The sequence below is a fragment of the Chrysemys picta genome, chromosome 5 (assembly GCF_011386835.1).
Source record: "Chrysemys picta bellii isolate R12L10 chromosome 5, ASM1138683v2, whole genome shotgun sequence".
NCBI lineage: Eukaryota > Metazoa > Chordata > Testudines > Emydidae > Chrysemys > Chrysemys picta.
This window is the reverse complement of record NC_088795.1, coordinates 98082434-98103096: the sequence shown is the minus strand read 5'-3', so window position 1 is coordinate 98103096 and position 20663 is coordinate 98082434. Positions and strand designations below refer to the sequence as shown.

Sequence of the window (20663 nt, the reverse complement as noted above, 5' to 3'; positions counted from 1 at the left end):
ATTATTCTGTACTCCAGACTGGCAGCCAGTCAGAATTGCTTGCAAAGGTGACATTTGTCTGGAAATGTTTTCAACCCTGCATAAGGAGGGGAGGAGGAGATCAAATGATTGAGTGCTTGCAAAAATAATTGAACCTAGCATAATCCTCATCTCATCACATAATTGGGTAGGAAAATGAATTAGACAGCTTCTTATTTCTGAATAGTACTTGTCTGCAAGTATTTTTACTTTACTTGAGAGCATGTGCTGTGAACTGTTTTCACATGAATTTGTTATTCTGTGTTTAGTTAAATTTCAATTGCCATCAAATCTGGGGTTATAATAAAACTGAAACACTTTCTTTAAAAGGTTTGAATTATAAGACACAAAGGGGCCAGAAAATGACTTTTTGTTTTTCTAAAAATTTAAGAGAATTTTAGCATTCATGAAAGGAATTGGATTTTGATAGACTTAGGCAACTGAAGTTCTCTATCCCCAGAACAGATACAGTCCTGCCAGTGCCAGAATCAGTTTCTCTTCTTGGTTCCATCACTGTATTTATTCTTAACCTGGAGCAACTTCCTCAAGGGATGAGTGTGTATATAAAGGTCTATAAGCTTAGGCCTTGGCCTTGGCCTTAGTTCTGATGGTGGTGTTTTCATTGGGGTAGATGTCAGGTTGAAAGTTAGGTGAAACCATCAACTCATTCTGCCTAAACTGCCGAAAAACTGCCAGATGGTCCAGGCTTTTATTTTTAGTATTGGTCTGGATATTTTGAGCCATTAAACTAGAGGTGAAATGCATTGAATCTTATCAGTAATATTGGGGTGGGTAGAACTAGCCTTTTCTCTTCTTCAAATAGTCCCTGACATATTTGTTACAAACATTTTGTTGTTTATTTCCTTATGTATTTTAATTAAGGAAAACCATTATTAGTAAGTAATATTTTCCTGCCACCCTTAACTTTATTTTACCATGAGATTTGGAAGCCTTCATTATTGGAAGGTAGTTCTTTTGAGCTCTCTTCACTTTGGGAATACTTTCGAATATTGTACCTAGTTTTTAATATTGAGGTTTATTTTTGCTGCTTACTTTTCAGCCAGACGTGACACAGCAGTATGTTTTTTTAATAAGCTGCAAATTCTATAAGATTATTTTACCTTTAATAGATGCTTCATGTATTTGTTATTAACCATTTAACCACCCTCCCTTCCCACTCCCCAGAGGGGAATACAGATTTAGAACAAATTCTCAAATCCACCAGTGATTCAGAGTTCAAAATAAATGAAGAGGTCCTTAGGAAAAGTAAATTTAGCAAAGTAATTGTGTAGATTTTCAATTAATGTTTACTGATTTCTGCAGGTACTAATTACCATTTATTGGCTGGGGAAAGCAGCAAACAGATGCACTTCATACAGTGGAGCAACACTGAACCTGAAGGAGTTTGAAGGATTGCTGGCACAGATGAGAAAGGTATCTTTTTTGTTAGCGTTTTTGGGGCTTTTAATTATTGAAGTTGGAAGTCCCACAAAAATTCTTTCTGATGTCTGTTGTAATGAAAGCTACAGGTGGATGGTGGGCTGGGGAGTGAGCTACTTAACTTTTTTGTAAAAGCTCCTGCTGATACTAAACAACTGTAAATACAGGCTTGGCTTTTTTTGGTAGCCAGTTTTGCAGGTGGTGCTAGTGATGCAGAAATTACCAGCAGTAGGACTTTAAAATGGTCATATAGCATTACACCTAGAGCTGAGTGAATAAGTGATGATTTGGTTCAGGAGCCAAACTGAAAAATCTGGGGGGTAAAAATTAGGTTCAGTTTAACCTGAAACAAACTTTTTTTGGGTTGAATGAAACATATTGTAAACATATTTAATTGTTTTCAGGTTTTTCACCCTTTTATTTGTTTGGCGTTTTTAATTGGCTACATTTTGAAATTAAATGCTGTGCCAAAACAAAAAGTCTAAACGTTTTGTTGCTAAATGGTTAAAATGAACCATTTTGACTTTTTTTTTTAATTACCTTTTTTTGGTTCTTTTTTGGGGGGGGGGGGCAGAACTATTAACTGAATTTGACCCAAATTTACGAATACTTTTGGTAGCCTAAAAATGCATATTTTGGGGAATTTACTATTTACTGAAAATATGTTGCCCAGCTCTTCTTAAAATGGTAGAGTAACGTTCATAATTTGGTTTTTCTGCTCTTTGCTTATGGTATACTGATCGACTGCTCTCAATAGAGAGACTTGCAGAGTGAGTCAGTGGACCTAGGGAGCATCAGATTAAAGAACATATTTGAACACACAGACTGTCATGAACAATATTTCCCTCAGCCAGTTTTCAGTTGCACCACAAGTTTCATATCAAGATATATCATTTCAACAGGTGAAGAAAGGCAAAGTGGGTGGGGGAAGGGATTGTGTATGCACTTCACATGTAGCATAACCTTGATAATCTGTATTTTGTCAAACTCTAAATCTTGGATGAAAATGGATGTCAGGGTTTACAGGCCACAGTAGAGCAGACCAGCCAGGTTCTGCTGCTGGGAAGAGGCCAGTGCAGAGGGTAGCACCATTCCCATGGCCCAGTCAGGGCACTTACAGTAGGCTGCAGCGGATGTTGATACTCCTCAATTTGATGCTCCTGTGGTTCTGCTGGGGTCACCGGGATAGTGTATTCTGTATATGCCACATACCTGATTGTGTCTGGAGGTATAAAAGTTAATTGGCATTCATTTGGAATGACCTGAATGAATCATGGCTTTGCAGTCCCAACCCCAAAGAATTTGCAGTCTGAAAGACAGATGAAGGGTGGGGAGATGGGCTCGGACAAAAAAGCAGAGTAATAAGGGTGCCATTTGGTACATGAGGGTGGGTGTTTGCTCCACGTGATGCATTTTTCATATATTTTTGAGGCCCTACTTGAATTGCAGGATGATTGTCAAAAAATTGCGGCTGAGTTGCAGACAAGCCATGGAAAATTGCAGAAAAGTAATAATGGACCTTATTATTTTGCTAACTACTTATGCCAAACCATCTGTTCCACCTTGCATTTAGCTGTGACTCTGGGAGTACCTTTCCCAGACCTGAATAAGAGTTCTGCATAAGCTTGAAAGCTGTCTCTCTTACAGGGTCGGCTCCAGGCACCAATGCAGCAAGCAGGTGCTTGGGGCGGCCAACGGAAAGGGGCGGCACATCTGGCTCTGGCGGCAATTCGGCGGCGAGTCCATCAGTCCCTCTTAGAGGGAAGGACCTGCCGCCGAAGAGTGAAGTGGCGGCGGTAGAGCTGCTACTGAAGTGGTGCCAATCGTGGCTTTGCCCTGCCCCCCCCCCCCCGCTTGGGGCGGCAAAAACGCTGGAGCCAGCCTGCTCTCTTGCCAACAGAAGTTGGTCCAATGAAAGATATTACTTCATGCACCTTGTCCTTTTATGAAGGGGACAGATTGGAAGAAAGTCTAGATATACTGTTGTGGGATAAGGGGATAAATGGTGTTTAAAAGCTGGCATCGTTAGGAGGGTGGAGATGATAAAGAGGGAGGGGGCAGAATTCAGCAGGTCAAAGACAAGAACAAGAAACTTGAATTTGCTGCAGTGGAGGAGGGGAACCAATGAAGGGAATCTCCTAATGTTTGAATGTTTGTATCGCCATAAACTTTTCAGTGCAGTAAACAAAGATATTAGTTGGATGGTATTATTATGACTGTTGCTAGACCTGTATTTCTTACCTTGCCTTCCCACTCCTTCTTTATGCCACACATCAATTCTCCTGGAGTTATTTTGTGGTTGAAGTTTAAGAGGTTTGTTGTTGTAATTTAGAACATTTGAACTATGTTGTGCAGCACTCCATTACTTTAGCTTAGGCTGGATGGCGAGAGCACTTCTTTATAAATGAAGGGTTACACTGGCACAGTTCCATTGAATTTAACAATGGCATTGACAGCAAGTGACATTTCAGTATGTGCTAGTACTACCTCCATTGAAATCCTTTTTTAACTTTATTCAGTGAGTTTTTAATTTTATTTCTTTTAACCTACTTTACTGCATACTCATCCAGTTTTCAATCTGAAAAATGTAAACAGTTAATCCATAGTGCACTTTGAATATATTCAATAGTTTGAAAAGGAATATATAAAAGTGGCTGGCAAATAGGTTTTAAATTTGGCAGTTGTATCTACTTTTACTACCACAAGGTTATGCATTGATTTTTACCAGATGGGCATGATAGACCAGTGCATTATGGTATGCTATGGGATTATCTTTTCAAAAAGTGTCACAGTAAGATGTAAATGATACTTAGAGTGGTTACTATCTAGTAGATAACACACACTTGCTCTAATTTTGAGTATCTGTCATAGCCAGTAACAGTAATCTTTTGGGAGAATGAGGTGCCAACGGGAAGGCTAAATAGTACATGTTTACAAGAGAATTACTACAGTCTATTGTGCCATCTCTTGTACACTTCCCTACTTTTACCTGTAGCTGCCAGTAATTAAAAAGTAAACTAAATTAAAGTTAACGGGTTAATAAAATAGGGAATTTTGGAATCTGTTCATTCACACTTCATTCAGGGTTTTAAAGCATGAAACAGCTGAAGAATGTTTTTTTCAGCCTGTACTTTCAAATAGTTCATCTGATTTCTATCCCTCTTGCTATTGAGCGTTTCCATGACTTTCAAACATATTATTTTAAGAAAATGGAAGTCTGCCAGAGGATTGAATATAGCTGATTGGTATGTAGAGATGGGGAGCTTTTTCTGAATCTGGATTTGGAAAAGATTTCAGATAGTTTTGAAGAAAAGGGTAAAGAGGATTTTGAGAGGATGTAATCTTTTTTCTTGGAGCTGTATACTTAATATAGATTTTAGAAAGACAGAGGTGGTATACATTGAACAGTGTTTATGTGTGTGTGTATATATACCATTCCTAAACAAGCGATAAGGGAGGAAAACGCCATTGAATTAAATCACTACTTGTTAACATATTTTAAATTAAAAAATAAAACAAAACTTGAGTATAATCCCAGTTCGTGTACTCTGTGACTATTGGCATTACTGTGATTTTGCTTGGCCTTAAGGAACCTTTGGTGCTGGACATACTGTGGTATTTTGGCAGCAAGTTATTTAGTGGCTCTAATTAAGTCTTCTTCCTGGAAAGTCTACAAGACACGAGTTTCTAATCTTTCCTTTTCCCTCTGAGCCTCTCCCTTTGAATATTGAACTTTTGATTGATATTATGATGCTCCCCTTCTCAGATGCTCTTTCTGCCGTAATTCTCCTTTGCTAAGGAGGTTGTTGACTTTATTGTACCATAATGTTGATTGATATGATCACTGGCAATACTAATAATGACAACAGTAGCTGTAGAGGGCAGTGGGAGCTACTCTCCACTCAGTTGTTGAGCTCCAATTATCTGTAGCCCATAGGTGTTTTTTTAATTGGAAAGTTTAAAATTAATATTTAAGTGTGTCAAGAAAAAGTTTCACATTCCAATCTTTTCAGATTGAAAAATGTCAGTCTGATGATGTCACCCGCATCTCTTGAGTTTTTTCAGTGACAGTCTGGCGGAGAAAAAAAACATAGAGGTTTATCTTTTGAGTAAGAGAGTAGTTATTTTTGCTTTTCTCGGCCTGTGCTATTGTAATTAACGTTAAGAAACTGGCTGAAACAAGGGATTTATTATAATGCAAGGGTGAGGATGGCTTCCATTGACCTTTCCCTCTGCTGGAGTTTTAGAGTTTTAGTATGTGCTGCTTGCGCTGGAAAGAATTTATAATCACAGGGCTGTCAAAGACAACCATTGTTCTCACTGCTCTGAACATGTGGGTCAGCTACAAGTGCTTTCATATCCCCCAGAGCCAGGAGCTGGCAAAGAGTAAAGAGCACGACTGAATTCTTCTGAGGCATCAGGAAAAGCATTTTGCATATTTTTCATTGCTGATTGCTTTAGAAAGACATCCCTCTTTCATAACAGGAATTTCTCTTCAAGGTGCAGGGAGACTGGGACAAACTGCTTCATTATTTTGCCGAGCTCAGGCGACGACAACAAATGCTGCCTGCTGGTGTCCCAGTCAGATACAATAGATAGATTGGGGGAATTAATCTGGAGAATAGTGAGCTTATCCCCAACTCAGCCATGAGGTCAAATTTATAATGCCTTTGCCAGTGTGCTATGGACTATGGAAGACAAGTCAAGTTTCAGGTTTATTTCAATTTTGATAGTTTTATTAATCTGCCTATTGCAACTGTATTTCAAATAACTATATTAATCCAAAGCATGTGTGTTCCTCTTAATTGGTATGAAATGAGGTTTTATTGCAATCTCATGCTTTTGATTTGAAAGCAAAAAAAAAATGCTATGATTGAGGGAAGAGATTTTAGTGCATTAGAAAGATACTTTGTACTCAGATGCATAGTGGATCTCATTTTTGTGTCACTGACTTTTTTGAAGAGGTACGTCTGTATTTCCATGTAGGAAACAGAAGATATTGAGAGCCCCAAACGCAACATTCGTGACAGTGGTTATATTGATTGCTGGGACTCTGAACGCAGTGATTCCCTTTCCCCCCCTCGCCACGGCAGAGATGATTCCTTTGACAGTTTGGATTCATTTGGTTCCCGCTCACAGCAGACACCGTCTCCAGATGTAGTGCTCAGAGGAAGCAGCGATGGTAAGTTTCGGTCACAACAAGACACATGCAAAACATTGAATGTGTCACCCAGTGCTTTCAGTGCAAAGGCAGCCATTCAAAAGCTGGATGCAATTTCTGAATCATGATGTCTCCTGTGAATTGGTAAAAGAAACTTTCTTTGAATGCAGATTTTTGTTTCTCGGGTCTTTAGATAATTTTGCCAGCAATTTATTTGAAATCTACCTCGGTTCTATAACGTAGTATAGTAAAATGAGTTATACCCTACAAGTGTAATTTATGACATAGTGTTTCTCTGGGTTAGGGGGTAGCAGACACAGTGTGCAGACGCACATCAGCTCATAAGCTAGGCTGAAGCAAGAACTAAGAATGCAAAAGGGTGGAAAATGTTGAAAAAAATCAAATGCCATATAAATAAACTGGTCGTCTAAGAGGAAAAGGAAACCTCTTGGAAATTGTTGATACCTAGGAGAGTTTTGAAGTGCAGTCTTATGAAAATACAGTTTTGGCAATTCTTGGCAAGATATTCAACATTTAAGAAACTGAGTGACTTGATAGTTATCCTTGCACCCCCCCTTCAGCCAGGACATGCAGCTCCTGACCTTCAGCATGGCTGCTGCTTCAGTCTTTGCTCTCTGTATGTGTCCAGTTGTGTCAGTATGGGGTACTGTGAATATGAGCAAGTGTCCTCTAGGAAGTAGACTTCGAGCTTGTCTTAAGCCTGATTCTAGCTCAAAGCTTCTAGGACAGAAATGCATTCTCTTCAGCCTGCCGCACAGAATGCTCTAGGCTAGCTGCTCAGTTACTTCCGTGATAAGCATGATGTAATTGCCTGGATAGTATGTTCTCCAAATCCATTGTTTCTATTCAATCATCCTCACTATTAAAAATAATAATTTTAGTTTTCAGACAAGGTGGGCGGGGGCAGATTCTGAGGTAAGATCCAGCCCCTTCACTCCTCTTGGGCAGCACAAAAGAAACTGGTTCTGATCCTAACTGGCCAACTGAGATTCCCTGTGGTTTTGGGAACTCTGTGCTGGTTAAAGCTAGAAGTCAGTTCTTACACCATTAAAACACGTTAACTAGAACCAGTAAGCAGTTGCACTAACGGGGCCTATGGTTAGCATCTCCATTTGGGAGTTGGCTTGATGTCCTCACCCAGGCACTGGACTCTGCAAGAAGAAACAGAGAAGAATATTTAGCAGTCTCTTAAATTTTATAGTAGAACTATAGACAGACTGACAGACATAAGAGTACAGCTACCCCTTGTGCACAAATAAATAAAATCCCTTACTTGGCCATCTGTGGCACTAGACATGCTGTTTGTTCCCCCTCAGTTCCCTTCATGCATGCAGAGAGGCCCCTTGAACCACTGCTTGAAATGTCAGGAGCAGGGAATACTGGTCAGGCTCATCCCCACCCCACCCCAGAGCCCGCATCCCCCTGGAGCCTGCAACCCTTCCCACACCCCAACCCTCTGCCCCAGCCCTGACCCCCCCTCCTGCCCTCCAAACTCCTCGGTCCCAGCCCAGAGCACCCTCCTACACCCCAAACTCCTCATCCCCAACCCCACCCCAGAGCTCACACCCCCAACCAGAGCTCTCACCCTCTCCCGCACCCCAACCCCAATTTAGTGACCATTCATGGCCTGCCATACAATTTCTATTCCCAGATGTGGCCCTCAGGCCAAAAAGTTTGCCCACCCCTGCACTACAGCCTTGTCCTGCCGATGTAAATGCCTTACTACACTGACATAATAACTCCACCTCCATGAAAGGTGTAGGGCTTATGTTGGTGCAGTTAGGACAAATCAGTGTCCGTGTAGTCACTGCATTATTTACATTGGCTGTTGGCTGTCTTGTCAAGAAAGCTGGGCTTCTAGAGCTAGGCTGCCCCCTGCTCCCAGCTGGGCTGCTACCCGGAGGCTCCCCACTCCCTGATCAGGGAGGCAAGAAGCCCGGGCAGCTGCCCCGTCCACTCCTGGCCAGGAGCAGTGAGGCGAGAAACCTGCATGGGGGGGACTACGCAGAGGGCTCTCAGCCCCCCACACTGCCCCTCTTCAGTTGCTGGAAACACTCCTTGTGAGGACGCACACCACTGACAGAAGGAGGGAAGTGTGGCCATCAGCCACCACAATAATTACTGCGGTGGCTGTAAGTTGACCTAACATAGGTTGGCTTAGGGCTGTAGTGTAGACATGCCTTGAGTCTCTTGGTTTACAATTGTCCAAAGTCATGCCTAGCCTGTGGGTATCTAAATTGGCCTAGCATAATTCTGAAAAGAGATGGCATCTGCCTATTCCTGTAGACAGTAGAGCTTGCTGGGAATTTTTTGGCATAACATTTATTTGTTGAAAAATTCAGATTTGTCAAAACTGAAAATTACTGTTGGAACATGCCAGTTTCATTGAAATGTTCACCAGGAAAGGTGTCTCAGGTCCAGGATGGATTAGAGCGAGCGAGAGAGAGACCTCCCACTGCATCTGGCCCCATAACAACCAGTAGCTTTGTGGTTAGGGTTGGGATGTGGCAGACCCAGGATCAACCTTGAGGTCCGGTAAACTTGAGTTTGGGTTTATACAGCTGGTTTATATCATTGGCTACTGGTGTAAAGCTGACCCATCACGTTGGACAACTGATCAAGCCTTTGAAAAAGAAACTTGCTGAGACCTTTTTCTTGAATTAGATTAGTTTTGTTTTTTTGGCTGCAGAAGGTAGGCCACTGGAATAACTTCCATTTGTTACCACTATAGGGAGTGTGGCCAGTATTTCACTGACTGATTTAAAATAGGAATATAAATCCACTATAACTAGCTGTGTGTGTTTGAAGTTTCTATGCAAATGTTATTTCAACAGGGATTTTCTTCCTTATTAAAAAAAAAATAATTTTTAGAAAAATGTCTGAAGATGCTGTAGTAAACTGTAGTATTTTGGCCCATTATTATAAAATACTGTTGTACTTTTAAGTAAGGATTTTGTTTTCATTTTGGCAAGTTAGGGTAAAATTACCCTTTTTTCATATCCCTTAATAGGGAGAGGGAGTGACTCTGAGTCTGACTTGCCACACCGAAAGATGCCAGATGTGAAAAAAGATGATATGTCTGCAAGGCGGGCGTCATATGGTGAACCTAAATCAGTTGTGCCTTTTAACCAGTATCTCCCGAATAAGAGTAACCAGACTGCCTATATACCAGCTCCTCTTCGGAAAAAGAAAGCTGAACGAGAAGAGTACCGGAAGAGCTGGAGTACTGCTACTTCACCACTCGGAGGAGAGAAGCCTTTCAGGTAAGGCTTTGCTCAAGACCATTTGTCCCTCCAATTATGTTATTTTTTAACCTTTAACAAATCATGACCTTTAAAAGTACACAGTGCTTTGTAAAATGGGCAAAATAGATCTTACTTAGAGCTAACTGACAGATTTTTACCCTATTGTTTCAAACAACAGAAGAGCAATAATCCCATGAGTGGAAAGTCAGGTAATACAAGACTTAGGTAATTATCCTGATGTCAATGTTGTTCACTGTGCAGTGCAATGTTGGCTGTGAATTATTCAGTGTTGCAGTACACATTAACTGTTTAAAACTGAAGTGTGTGACAAAATATTGGTTTATTTAAATGCCACATTTAAATATTAAAATAATTGTCAAAAGTACAATTTGTTGCTCTAATATGGTCCTTGATGACGAGAGTCAGTTTTCAAGAGATTCTTAATTTTCAGTGAATAAAAGTCTTTATGTGATATATATTAGTCAAAATAGTTACCATCTTTCTGTTCTTGAATTTTGAAAATAAATCTATTGTGCATCAGTTACATAAATTTAGTGTAGTACATGAATGTGCTCGAAGATTTCCCATATTTTACATCAGGTGTTTTGTTTTAATTTGGCTTCAGAATAGCCTGCACTACGTAGTACGATTAGTCTTCTGTGTCATTCATCAAAATATTGTTTGAAATGTTAGTATCAAGCAAAATGTATAAAGAAAGCAGTGTACTGTACAGTAAACTACCTTGTATAACTCAATAGCAAAAACCATCCTGAAACCATAGAAGAAGAACAAAATGAGGCACCAAGACAACATGAAGAGGAGCAGGTGGGATGCATGGCTTCCAGGACAAACCCCTGTAAAAGTCAAGTAGATTTGAATCAAAACAAAGGAAAGACAATAGGTCAGTTTCCTTCAGGTAGTGCCAAAGAAACTGCAGTGCACAAGTGCAAAGAGAAAGATGCAGAGGAAATCAGAAAGTTACGAAGGCTTGAACAAGCTGGTATTAAGGTCATGCCAGCAGCACAACGCTATGGCAGGTTAGCTCAAAAGTGTGTGATATTGTGCACGCTTCACATTAAAAATTTTGCGAGTGTGTGCGTTTTTCTCATTCTGCCATTACTTCACTTTTTATAACCCCCAAAAAAAAAAATCTACTAAGCACTTGCATTTTCTGCTGTTTCACTTGCAACTAATTAGATTTTAGAAAGGGTTTAGGTATGAAAAAGCTTGTGACATGGTAATCATGCATTGCAAAGCTATATGGTGTTAAATGTGTTTGCTGCAATTAGTAATAGTGCTACACCCTAACTTGGATGGAAACGAAGTTCAAGAAACAAACTACCAAGAACATTTTCAAGCTTGTAAATCTTCCATTTTATACCATCTTAGGTTCACACAAAAAAACGGTTTTACTACATGATGCCTTGTTCGGGCAAGGGTTTTAGAAATTCTTTAATACTCTTCTTAGTGATGGAACACTTCAGTAACAAGTGGCTGAATCACACCTATATTTGTAAGTGTTTAGTATTTTTAACAATTATACTAAAGGACGTATTTTATTTTAAAGACAGGAACTATAAAAATTCATTGCTTGTTAACACCTGCACCAAGTAAAGCATGTCAATATAGTTCAGCAGTCATTCTTTGACTATAGCTATGCACAGAATGACCATATTTACTCATCGTTTCACCGGCATTGTTTGTTTTTTGGTTTTACTTAAGTTGGTTATTTCCCTTTCTTTATTTCAAAAGTCTGATAATGGATGGATTTAATTTCATCAGACTTTCAGTCACAATGGTGTGGTGGTCCCATGAAAACTAGCTGTTTCTCATGAGGTTATGTCACTAAGCAAAACTTTTAACTGGTATGACCAGGGTAGTCCTTTCAAAGATTGTGAAATGGTTTGGTTAAATGGTAAGTGTCCAACCTTCTGCCTGCCCAACCTCTTAATTTCTGGAACATCAAGGAAAGCTATTCAGAATTGTATTTTCAAACAAAAACTTCACTAAACTTGAATTAAAGTTGTAAATTATAGGTAGGGATGCTGGCAATATATGGACAGCACCTAGCTCAATGGGGCCATGACTTCAGATGGGACTTCTAAATGTTGTTGTAATACAAATAATAGCTAATATGAAACCGTCTATAGGCTTAATGAGGCTTGCAGGCTGGGGAGAGCTGTCAAATGCAGTTAAATAGTCAAATCAAAGTAAGTATGTGTGTGTATTTTCTGTTTCAGACTGGTTTTATTGTTCTAAAGGTATGCTGTCTTATTACAAGCAATAACATACGTTTTGTATATTTGTATATCAGTAATACAAATCATAACCAATGCATGTATTAGCCAAGGCACTGAAGAGCTATACAAGGTAACAGACAAACTAAGTGCTACCCTAGGACATGAGCCAAAATACTAATAAAAAGAATTTGCAATCAGTCATAAATCACAGCCTCATCCTGCCTCAGTTAATTGCAGGCCGCCGGTCAGTAGTTCATAAACCAGAAGGATAATAGTGCAAGCATAGTTTGAGTCCAAGACAATAGTATTGTGTTTGGCAATCCAAGGTGTAACAAACAATATTTATAGCCCATGTATTATTTTTGGAGGATACTTACAACCTTTGGCTGTCAGCCCCCTGCTCCAATCTTGCTTTGATTTACTGATTTTAATCTCTAAGACAGATGCACATGTAGACAAGCATATGGTTCAGCAGGGATTCTGATCTCCTCCTTTTACAAAGTGCCTTTGTGCAGGAGGAAAGAGGAACACTAATAATTAGTGATTCTTGTTCCCTGCTCCCACCAGAAGAAGCTCTCTAATTTGTCAACCAGGTGCAATTTGTACAGATGGCAGCAGGGGTGTTGTGAGGAACCAATGACTCTCTACACCAGCTAAACAGCTGAGGTGCAAAGAACCAAGCTTGCAGGAGAAGCTCAGTCTTGCAGCAGTTTCCCTCCTAATACTGGGAGAAGATCTCTGAGGCAGGAGAAAGGGAAATGAAGGTGCAGAGCTGTAGGGAGAAATTTGTTACAGCATGTGTGAGTGGGAAAGGGAGAATGGGGAAGGAGGAGAGATGGGGCGGACTTCAGGGTAAAGCGAGGGAGAGGGGTAGACTTTGTCATCTTTCTTGCCCGTTGACTGTTGCCCCATCTTTGAATCACTCTGTTGACTCCCCTTTCTCCATTGGCTCTCATTCCTCCTCTACATCAAGTTCAAGCTTCCAGTCCTATCATTCAAGGACCTACATAACTCTGCTCCTCTGTACTTTCCTATTTTGGTTTCTCTTTGCTTTCCCCTCCATCCCTTCTGCTCTGCCCATGATGCCAGCCTAGATGTTTCTCCCACAATTCTGTTTTCTTCCACACTATTTCTTATCCATGAAAACTCTTCCTGAGCTAGTATGCAAGGCACCAGCCTTTCCATATTCCAGTCCTCTGATGACCCAAATCTACTGTGATGCCTACAAGATATTAGCTCATTAATAATGGCAAACCTGAAGGGCACTGGGGATACACTCTGGCCCCATTCTAGCTAGCACTTAAGTGTTTAAATGTGTTGCTCATTCACAGCCTATTAGTATTTATTTGTATTACCACAGCACCTAGGAGCCCTAATCATGGACCAGGACCCCATTGTGCTTGACAGTCCCTGCACCAAGGAGCTTATGATCCTGTATATAATAATAAATTGCGTTATCAAAAGGTGACCAAACACCTTGACCATTTCACTTACACCTTGTACCCTTTTGTGTATTGGTCAGTCTGTCTGTCTTTTTATATTGTAAACTCTTTAGGGCAGTTTACAATATAAAGTCTTTCTAAAGTCAGTCTGGATTGAGGGGGAGATCTGGAGGTGAGCTTGCATTCCAGTAGCAATTGGGTGGTAGGTTTTCTTTGCCCCAGCCTCCCTTCTGGGGTGCAATCAAACTTTTTGTCTGGGAATCCCCAGTTTTTACTAAATGGTATGTACATTAAAAATCATTTTCTGAAGATACTGCTTCTGGATCCCCCAACAAGGGCTTACTTCTTTATCTGAAAATAATTCAGGGAGACTGATGGAGGGAAGAAAATGAGGTGGGGTAAGTTGGAGGGACCCTCAGCGAGACCCCCTCGACTGGAATGTGTCCAAAGATTTAGAATACCACTGCTGGAGGTGGTGGTAACAAATGTTACAGGGACTCCTGCATTTCACAAGGCACGGTATAGGTTTATTTTATCATGCACTTGTTAGTATAACTCCACTTCACCCATTGCTGCTTCTGTAGTATCTTCATGAAGATAACAGCATTTAAATACAAAGAACTTTCCCCTACTCATGCATCCCAAAAATAATTTGTGATATTGTAATGTGGTATAAATTATATTGTTGCTTCTTTGGGAAAACCTATATAACTCACATGGCTCTGTCACCCATGAGTAATGTAATCATGCCGAACTTGTGGCAGTGAAACCATGTTTATATTACTTTCACATCCTTTCATACTGTGCATTCATTAAATACTTGGATTGCTAAATGCTCAAATTTGACTAAGAACATCTCCGTCCCATGAGGTATAAAGTATGCTGTTGGCTAGGTGGTGGTATTTTTTTCATTCCCTTCACTGGTCTGAAATTGGTGGAAACAATCTGACACTTGAGTAGCTTTCAGAATGTTACCAATCAAAATTTACTCTCCTGAAGAATTTCTGTTTTTCCTTAGAGTGGAAGGTCCAGTGATTAGGGTGCTAACAAGTAAGCTAGGATTTTAGGAGACCTCTGTGTTCAGTCCCTGCTCCACCAGACTTTGTGTGACCTTGGGCAAATCATTCAGTATTTTTGTCCCTCAGTTCCCTATCTGCAAAATACTTTACCTCACACTGGTACTGAGGATAAATGCATTAGAGATCGTGAGGTGCTCAGATACCACAGCAATGAAGCTATATAAGTGCCATGGATCTCTAGATAGATTCCACCACCTTTGTGTTTGCTCATTGTTAATCCATAAAACACAAAATAAAAAGAGCTAAATGTGGCATTTCCTGTTGCATGTCCATGCAGGAAATGCCTAATGGTGCACAAAATGCTCTTTGAATGAACTTGAACTGTTACTTCACAAAGGCAAGAAATGCTCTCACCCCAATGGTGCATAAACCATTGCATGACTTTTAGTTGATACTACATTCCTTGCATAACTACATTAGCTTCCTTAAATAAACATACTAAACAGTCCTGATCTACTGACCTACTAAACTATACATAATCACAGGAAGGTGTAGAGCATCTACTTTTTAAACAAGTATGTGAATCATCTATGATGCATAAAACTATAATTGATTCCTCCAAACTTTTCTTGGAATTATAAAACTGGATTTGGATGATCACTGCCCACTGAGTGGCCTTGGATTTGAAGGACTGGAATATTGGATAATATTACCAATATAACAAGAAGCACAGTAACTCTGTGCCAACAAATAGACGCAAAACTGAAAGTGACTTGGACACCTACTAGCATCTCAGGGAAAAGAAAGGCAGTTTTAAACTGCTTCCCTTCATTCATGGACCTATGCCTGGCTGACTTTTCAGCACCATTCTGTGCCTGATGGAAACCTTCTATTTCATCTTTGTTTTAAAATCTAAATTGGGACTGTTAAAGTTTTGCTGAAAGGGCAGCTGGGACTATAGATAGTTGGAGATAAAGATGGGTTTGCAATGCTTAGAAAACTTGCATTTAAAAAAATTACAATAAACAATTTTAACTGTTGATTGTAAAATGGAGGGGAAACGTGGACTCTTGAGCTGTTGCCATTATTTTAAGTGTCTTCACTTTACCATATTTTCTGACTTAGAAGGTGTGCAATATGAAAAATAAGAGGCATGATGTCTGAACCTAGTAATATTACTATATTGACCTATCTTGTAACACTCAAGTCTTCATGTCTAGTTTTCTAGTTATTTCTAGAAAACTAGAAAAATAAGCTTTTGATTTTTTTCCCAGTGGGGATAGAAGTATGTAAATTATTCTTCATTATCTTCTCTTGTAAAAAGTAACTCAAATTGGATGGGCATATTGCATGATTTAGAAATAATCTTTTTCTGGTGTCCAGAAATCAAGAGCCATATTGCCATATTATTAGTACATCAGTATCGGTCTTAGGTGACTGAAGGCACTGTCTCCAGAATGCAGGTATTAATGGACCACTAAAACACAGCATTATGTCTCAATGCTGTAACAGACCTGTTTAGAAGGGTTAGATATTTATTGGTAAGTATCTGTTTCACTGTACACACAAAAACTGATGAAAATATTTCCATAGATGATGATCGAAATTTACAGAGAGGCAAAGTAAGAAAATTGCTTGAGAACTTGTTAGAGTTTGATTTAAGGACTGATTTAAGGATTTTGTATATTTTGACATGTGAGGTTAGCAGTTCATGTTTTAATGGTTATAAAATGTTAACTTTTTGAATCTGTGCCTATTGTAATTAAGAAGTTATTAATATATGGAGATATACCTATCTCATAGAACTGGAAGGGACCCTGAAGGGTCATCGAGTCCAGTCCCATACCTTTACTAGCAGGACCAAGTACTGATTTTGCCCCAGATCCTTAAGTGGCTCCTTCAAGGATTGAACTCACAACCCTGGGTTTAGCAGGCCAGTGCTCAAACCACTGAGCTATTGTCTGACACCCTCCATTATCTGACACCCCCATAATTTCCCACAACTGTGAAGATTTAAATTGAAAAAATGCTTAAAAATAAACATTGATACTATCCATCAAAATTCTAAAAATCTAAGTCTGCCAAGTCTAGAGAGAGGGGGGCTCATTTCTGCTTACTTTTCAAAAGAAATTACCTGCTTCTTGCTTTACAAAGGGGGAAATCAAAGTGTGGGGGACAGGAGGGGAAAGGACCAGTCTTAAGGACTGCCCAGGATACAGAAAAATTGGCAGTCCCATTTAGGAGCCAGGGTGGTGAATTCTAGGTATCTCAGGATTCCACAGTAATGATCAGAAATGAGCTTGGTAGTTTTATACTAAAGCTATTTTCATTTACCTAAAGTGTGTAAGAATAATGTCACCACTTAATGGCTGAATGTATAATTTGGAGCCTGTGTTCTCTACTTTTCCATCTGTGGCTAAAATAATAGCGTAAAGGTCTGATCCTTCTAACTGTTCACGTTTGGAACTGCAGTTGACTTCCTCAGGCTTTCCTCGTGGAGGGTTTGCAGGATTGTGCCCTAAACAAATAAATGAAGGCCTCATCTAAACTAACAGCAGCTTTGAGCACATTTGACTAACAGCACTTATTTTATGACCTGGAAATGAATGTTGACATTTTTCCCCTTTTCACATCTGGAACTCCATTTAATTTTGCTCTGTGTCAGTCAAAAGCAAATATATGAAGATAGTGAACCTACCCCAGACATCATTCTTCACAAGGAGAAACCCTCTATGATGCATTGTCAAGGGAAGGATTCTGGATCAGAAGATGAAGCAGTGTGCAGAGTTCCTGATCTAGAAAAGGATGACTTTGCAGCCCGGAGAGCAAGACTTAATCAGCCCAAACTTACAGTGTCATTTAACCAGTTTTTAGTTGGGCCCTGTACAAATAAAGATAAAGGTAAACTGGAAGGTGCTAAAAAGCCATTACAGAAGGAAAAACAGGAATATGCCAGGTGTGCAAACTACCTTTCTCTGTCTATTGTAATATTTAATTCTATGTGAAATACTGTTGTTTGGTAGCTAAAACAAATCTGGCCCAAAATTTCAATAATGGATAAATAAGCATCCATAAAAATCAATACAAATTCTCCATTATCCTAGTGTTTGCAGTTGAGACAGTGTAGAATTGCTCTAGAACCTGAGAACTGGAAAGTGAAACTGATTAGAAACTTACAATTTAAAAAAAGAAAAGCACACTGCATATTTTCAGTGTTCAAAGTGAGAGAAATCCGGCAATGAAAATAAATTGTGAAAAGTAAATTTTAGAATGTGAACTCTAAAGAGAGTAAATTCAATAAGCTAATGAACATTTGTGATATAAATAAGGAAATGCTTGTTTTAAGATATATGGTTTTTAATTTAACACTATTCTTTTAATTTGTGTAAAGAAAGGGCCAAATCCTCTTCTAGGTTATACATGTACAGCACTCTGTGAACTAAATGGGATATGGGACCATGTAATTAGTGGCAGAATTTGTTTAACGTTATTTTGGAAATAGACGGATTGGTTCCAATTTAACACTCCATGTATTCCACTCCAGTGCTATACTGGGATTAGGAAAAGTTAACTATGCTATAGACACTTCTGTTAGGCAACCATCTTCTGTAGAACATAAGCACATCTGCTTGTGTTTGTTGCTATTACATGAGGCATTTTTAGATAGTATGTGGGGTGTGTGTATATAAAATACATGGCGGTCTAGTGTAAAAACCCACTAATGAAAAAAGGTAACATTAAGCAAGCCTATCGTTAGAATCGGTCTACCTACAGCTGAGATGTTCCGAACTTTTTTTTAATTAGTTCATGTTGTTTTCAGTTTTATAAAATGTTTCTTCCAGTCAGTAACAATCTGGCACATCGACATTTATAGTAAGCATTCTGACATGTGAGTAATATCTTGGAAGGGCATCTGGAGAATATACCACATTAGAATTCTCCAGCTCTGATACATTCAGGAATGAAACTTGCAATCATTACAGTAACTTTAATAGTATGAGAGTTGGACATCATAACCTATCAGAATGAACCTCATTACTGAATTAAACTCTATTGCAGTGATTCCAGATTTACTTGTCTGGGTTAAACTCAAAACTATAATCGTCCAATGAATCTGTCTCATTAGAATTCACAGGGTAGTCTACATGAAACAGTCCCAGTTTCAACTGATTGCATGCTTGCTTAAAGAAACTCCAACCTTTCTACTTTATTCATCATTTCAATTTATTCTTATACTCTGAACCGCCATTATTGACATTCCACTTATCATTGTCTAACTCCTCAAAATGGCTTTTTCTTGCTGATTTGGAATGTGCATTAAATTAGAGCAAACCAGGTACATATGGCATCAGCGAGGCAAATTGTGACACGTAAAGAAAACCCATTCCTGCAGTCTCAGGATAACGAGTCGGAGGAGGAAGAGCAGGTGAAAGTACCTGATATTCAAAGAGATGACCTGGCTAAACGAAAGACTCAAAGTAACCTTAACCAGCAACAAGAGTCTCCAGTATTTGTGAAAGCTTCTATAACGCAAGCAGATTTGGAGACGTGGGACAGACTGAAAGTGTCCGAGGAGCTCAGGTATGTTGTTTTCCAGGGTCATGGGTGAATCTGGAATGGCAGTGTGGGAAATATGAGTTAGTATTGTTTGAATGTCTTGAGTGGCTTTTTTTTTTTTTTACTTGAATAGTGCTATGTTGAAAATGGTTCTTTAAATTCAAAACCAGAGCTTAACAAATATGCAAAATAAGTCCAAGCACCTTACTAATGCATGCAAGTGATATGGAACTCCTCCAGCAAAAGATAGCAACCCCTCAACTGCCTAGTGGTAGGCATTCCACTTTCTAGCCAAATGTAGTCATCTATACAGACATTATTTTCATTGACTTGGTTATTGGGTGATTTCAGTCCTAATATAAACGACCACACTAACTGTCCTTTCTTCTCATAGAAGCAATAGTGGTATATAGTACTACTTATGAGCTGAAAGTTGCAAACTGATTTGTGATAGGGTTAAAGTTTGAGTGTGATGATGCCAACATCCTGCAAACTCTGTTCACATTTTGGCCACATCCAAAATATCCCCCTTCTGCAATTTAGACTCAACTTAGACCCTGAACAGTTAAGGTTAGGCAAGGATTCTGGGTTTCAGCTCAAACCGCCACTTAAATTTGAAGGAGTTCATATTCCAATTTCATCCTGGGCTTCACTGTTCACACCACAATATTTCAGGACCAAATTATGGTTATTTTCATGGCATTGTATTAAGGAGAAGGCGTAGGGAGCGCCTAATGCTTCACTGCAGGAAGCAGCTATTACATGGTCATCTGCATTCCCTGAGGATAACAGGGGTCTGCTAGCACTCCCCAACAGCACATGGGGACACATCCGATTAGATTTGGGCATGGCTATGGATCCACATCTTGTGCTGAGGGTGTGTTTGTATCATATACGACACTCCTAAAAAGTAGGAGGGGCCACTAGAGAGCAAGCTTCCCACAGTTTGTCTGGAGGAATTATGCTATCTCTTGGCTTTCAGCCCATATGGAAAGTTCACCTCCTTCTATATGCTCTGGCTTTGGATCTAAGAGCCCTCAGTATACACTAAGCTGTTTGCTAGGCTATTTGTTATTTTTGTTCTTGGTTTTTCTTTTGTCTTGTAACTTCCTTTGATTCCTTTGTTTCTGGTTCTGACTAGCGAAGAAGACCTCAAATGCTCCAAGGATCCTGAACCATCCGCTGAAATTGCAGTGGAAGCAGCCATTCATGATGATTTTGCTAGCTGTAAAGCAAGAGCGTACAAAAAGGCTTCTAGCCCCAAGCAGAAGTTTGTGCACTTTGGGCCAGTGACTGAGATTGATCAACAGAAATGGGAGAAGCTTAGTATTGCCAGGGCCACATCCAATAGTGAAACCACAGAGGAGACTGGGAGGGAAAGTGCTGAGAGACAGATTTGCCATGAAACCTTTACATCTGCCACTGCCTGCAGCCTCACTACCATTGGACATAATAATGAAGTCTCCAGGCCACAAAATGATTCCAGGTATTTACTGTTGTTGTCTAGGAAACAGATTGCT

The 20663-nt window shown here is 39.6% G+C and overlaps 1 protein-coding gene across 2 annotated transcripts in view; it reads left to right on the top strand.

Moving 5' to 3' along the window:
- Positions 1 to 20629, top strand: part of LIMCH1 (LIM and calponin homology domains 1) — a 213210-nt gene extending 192581 nt beyond the window's left edge. The window contains exons 6-12 of one of the 2 annotated variants that reach the window (XM_065596963.1): positions 1342 to 1452; positions 6445 to 6640; positions 9651 to 9903; positions 10644 to 10922; positions 17252 to 17542; positions 18913 to 19167; positions 20290 to 20629. In XM_065596963.1, coding sequence (XP_065453035.1) covers positions 1342 to 1452; positions 6445 to 6640; positions 9651 to 9903; positions 10644 to 10922; positions 17252 to 17542; positions 18913 to 19167; positions 20290 to 20317 — 1413 coding nt within the window. In that variant the 3' untranslated portion in view covers positions 20318 to 20629. Of the gene's footprint in view, positions 1 to 1341; positions 1453 to 6444; positions 6641 to 9650; positions 9904 to 10643; positions 10923 to 12125; positions 12287 to 17251; positions 17543 to 18912; positions 19168 to 20289 lie in introns of those variants that run through there. The other variant, XM_065596964.1, reaches the window with a different exon arrangement.
- Positions 20630 to 20663: the final 34 nt, after the last annotated feature.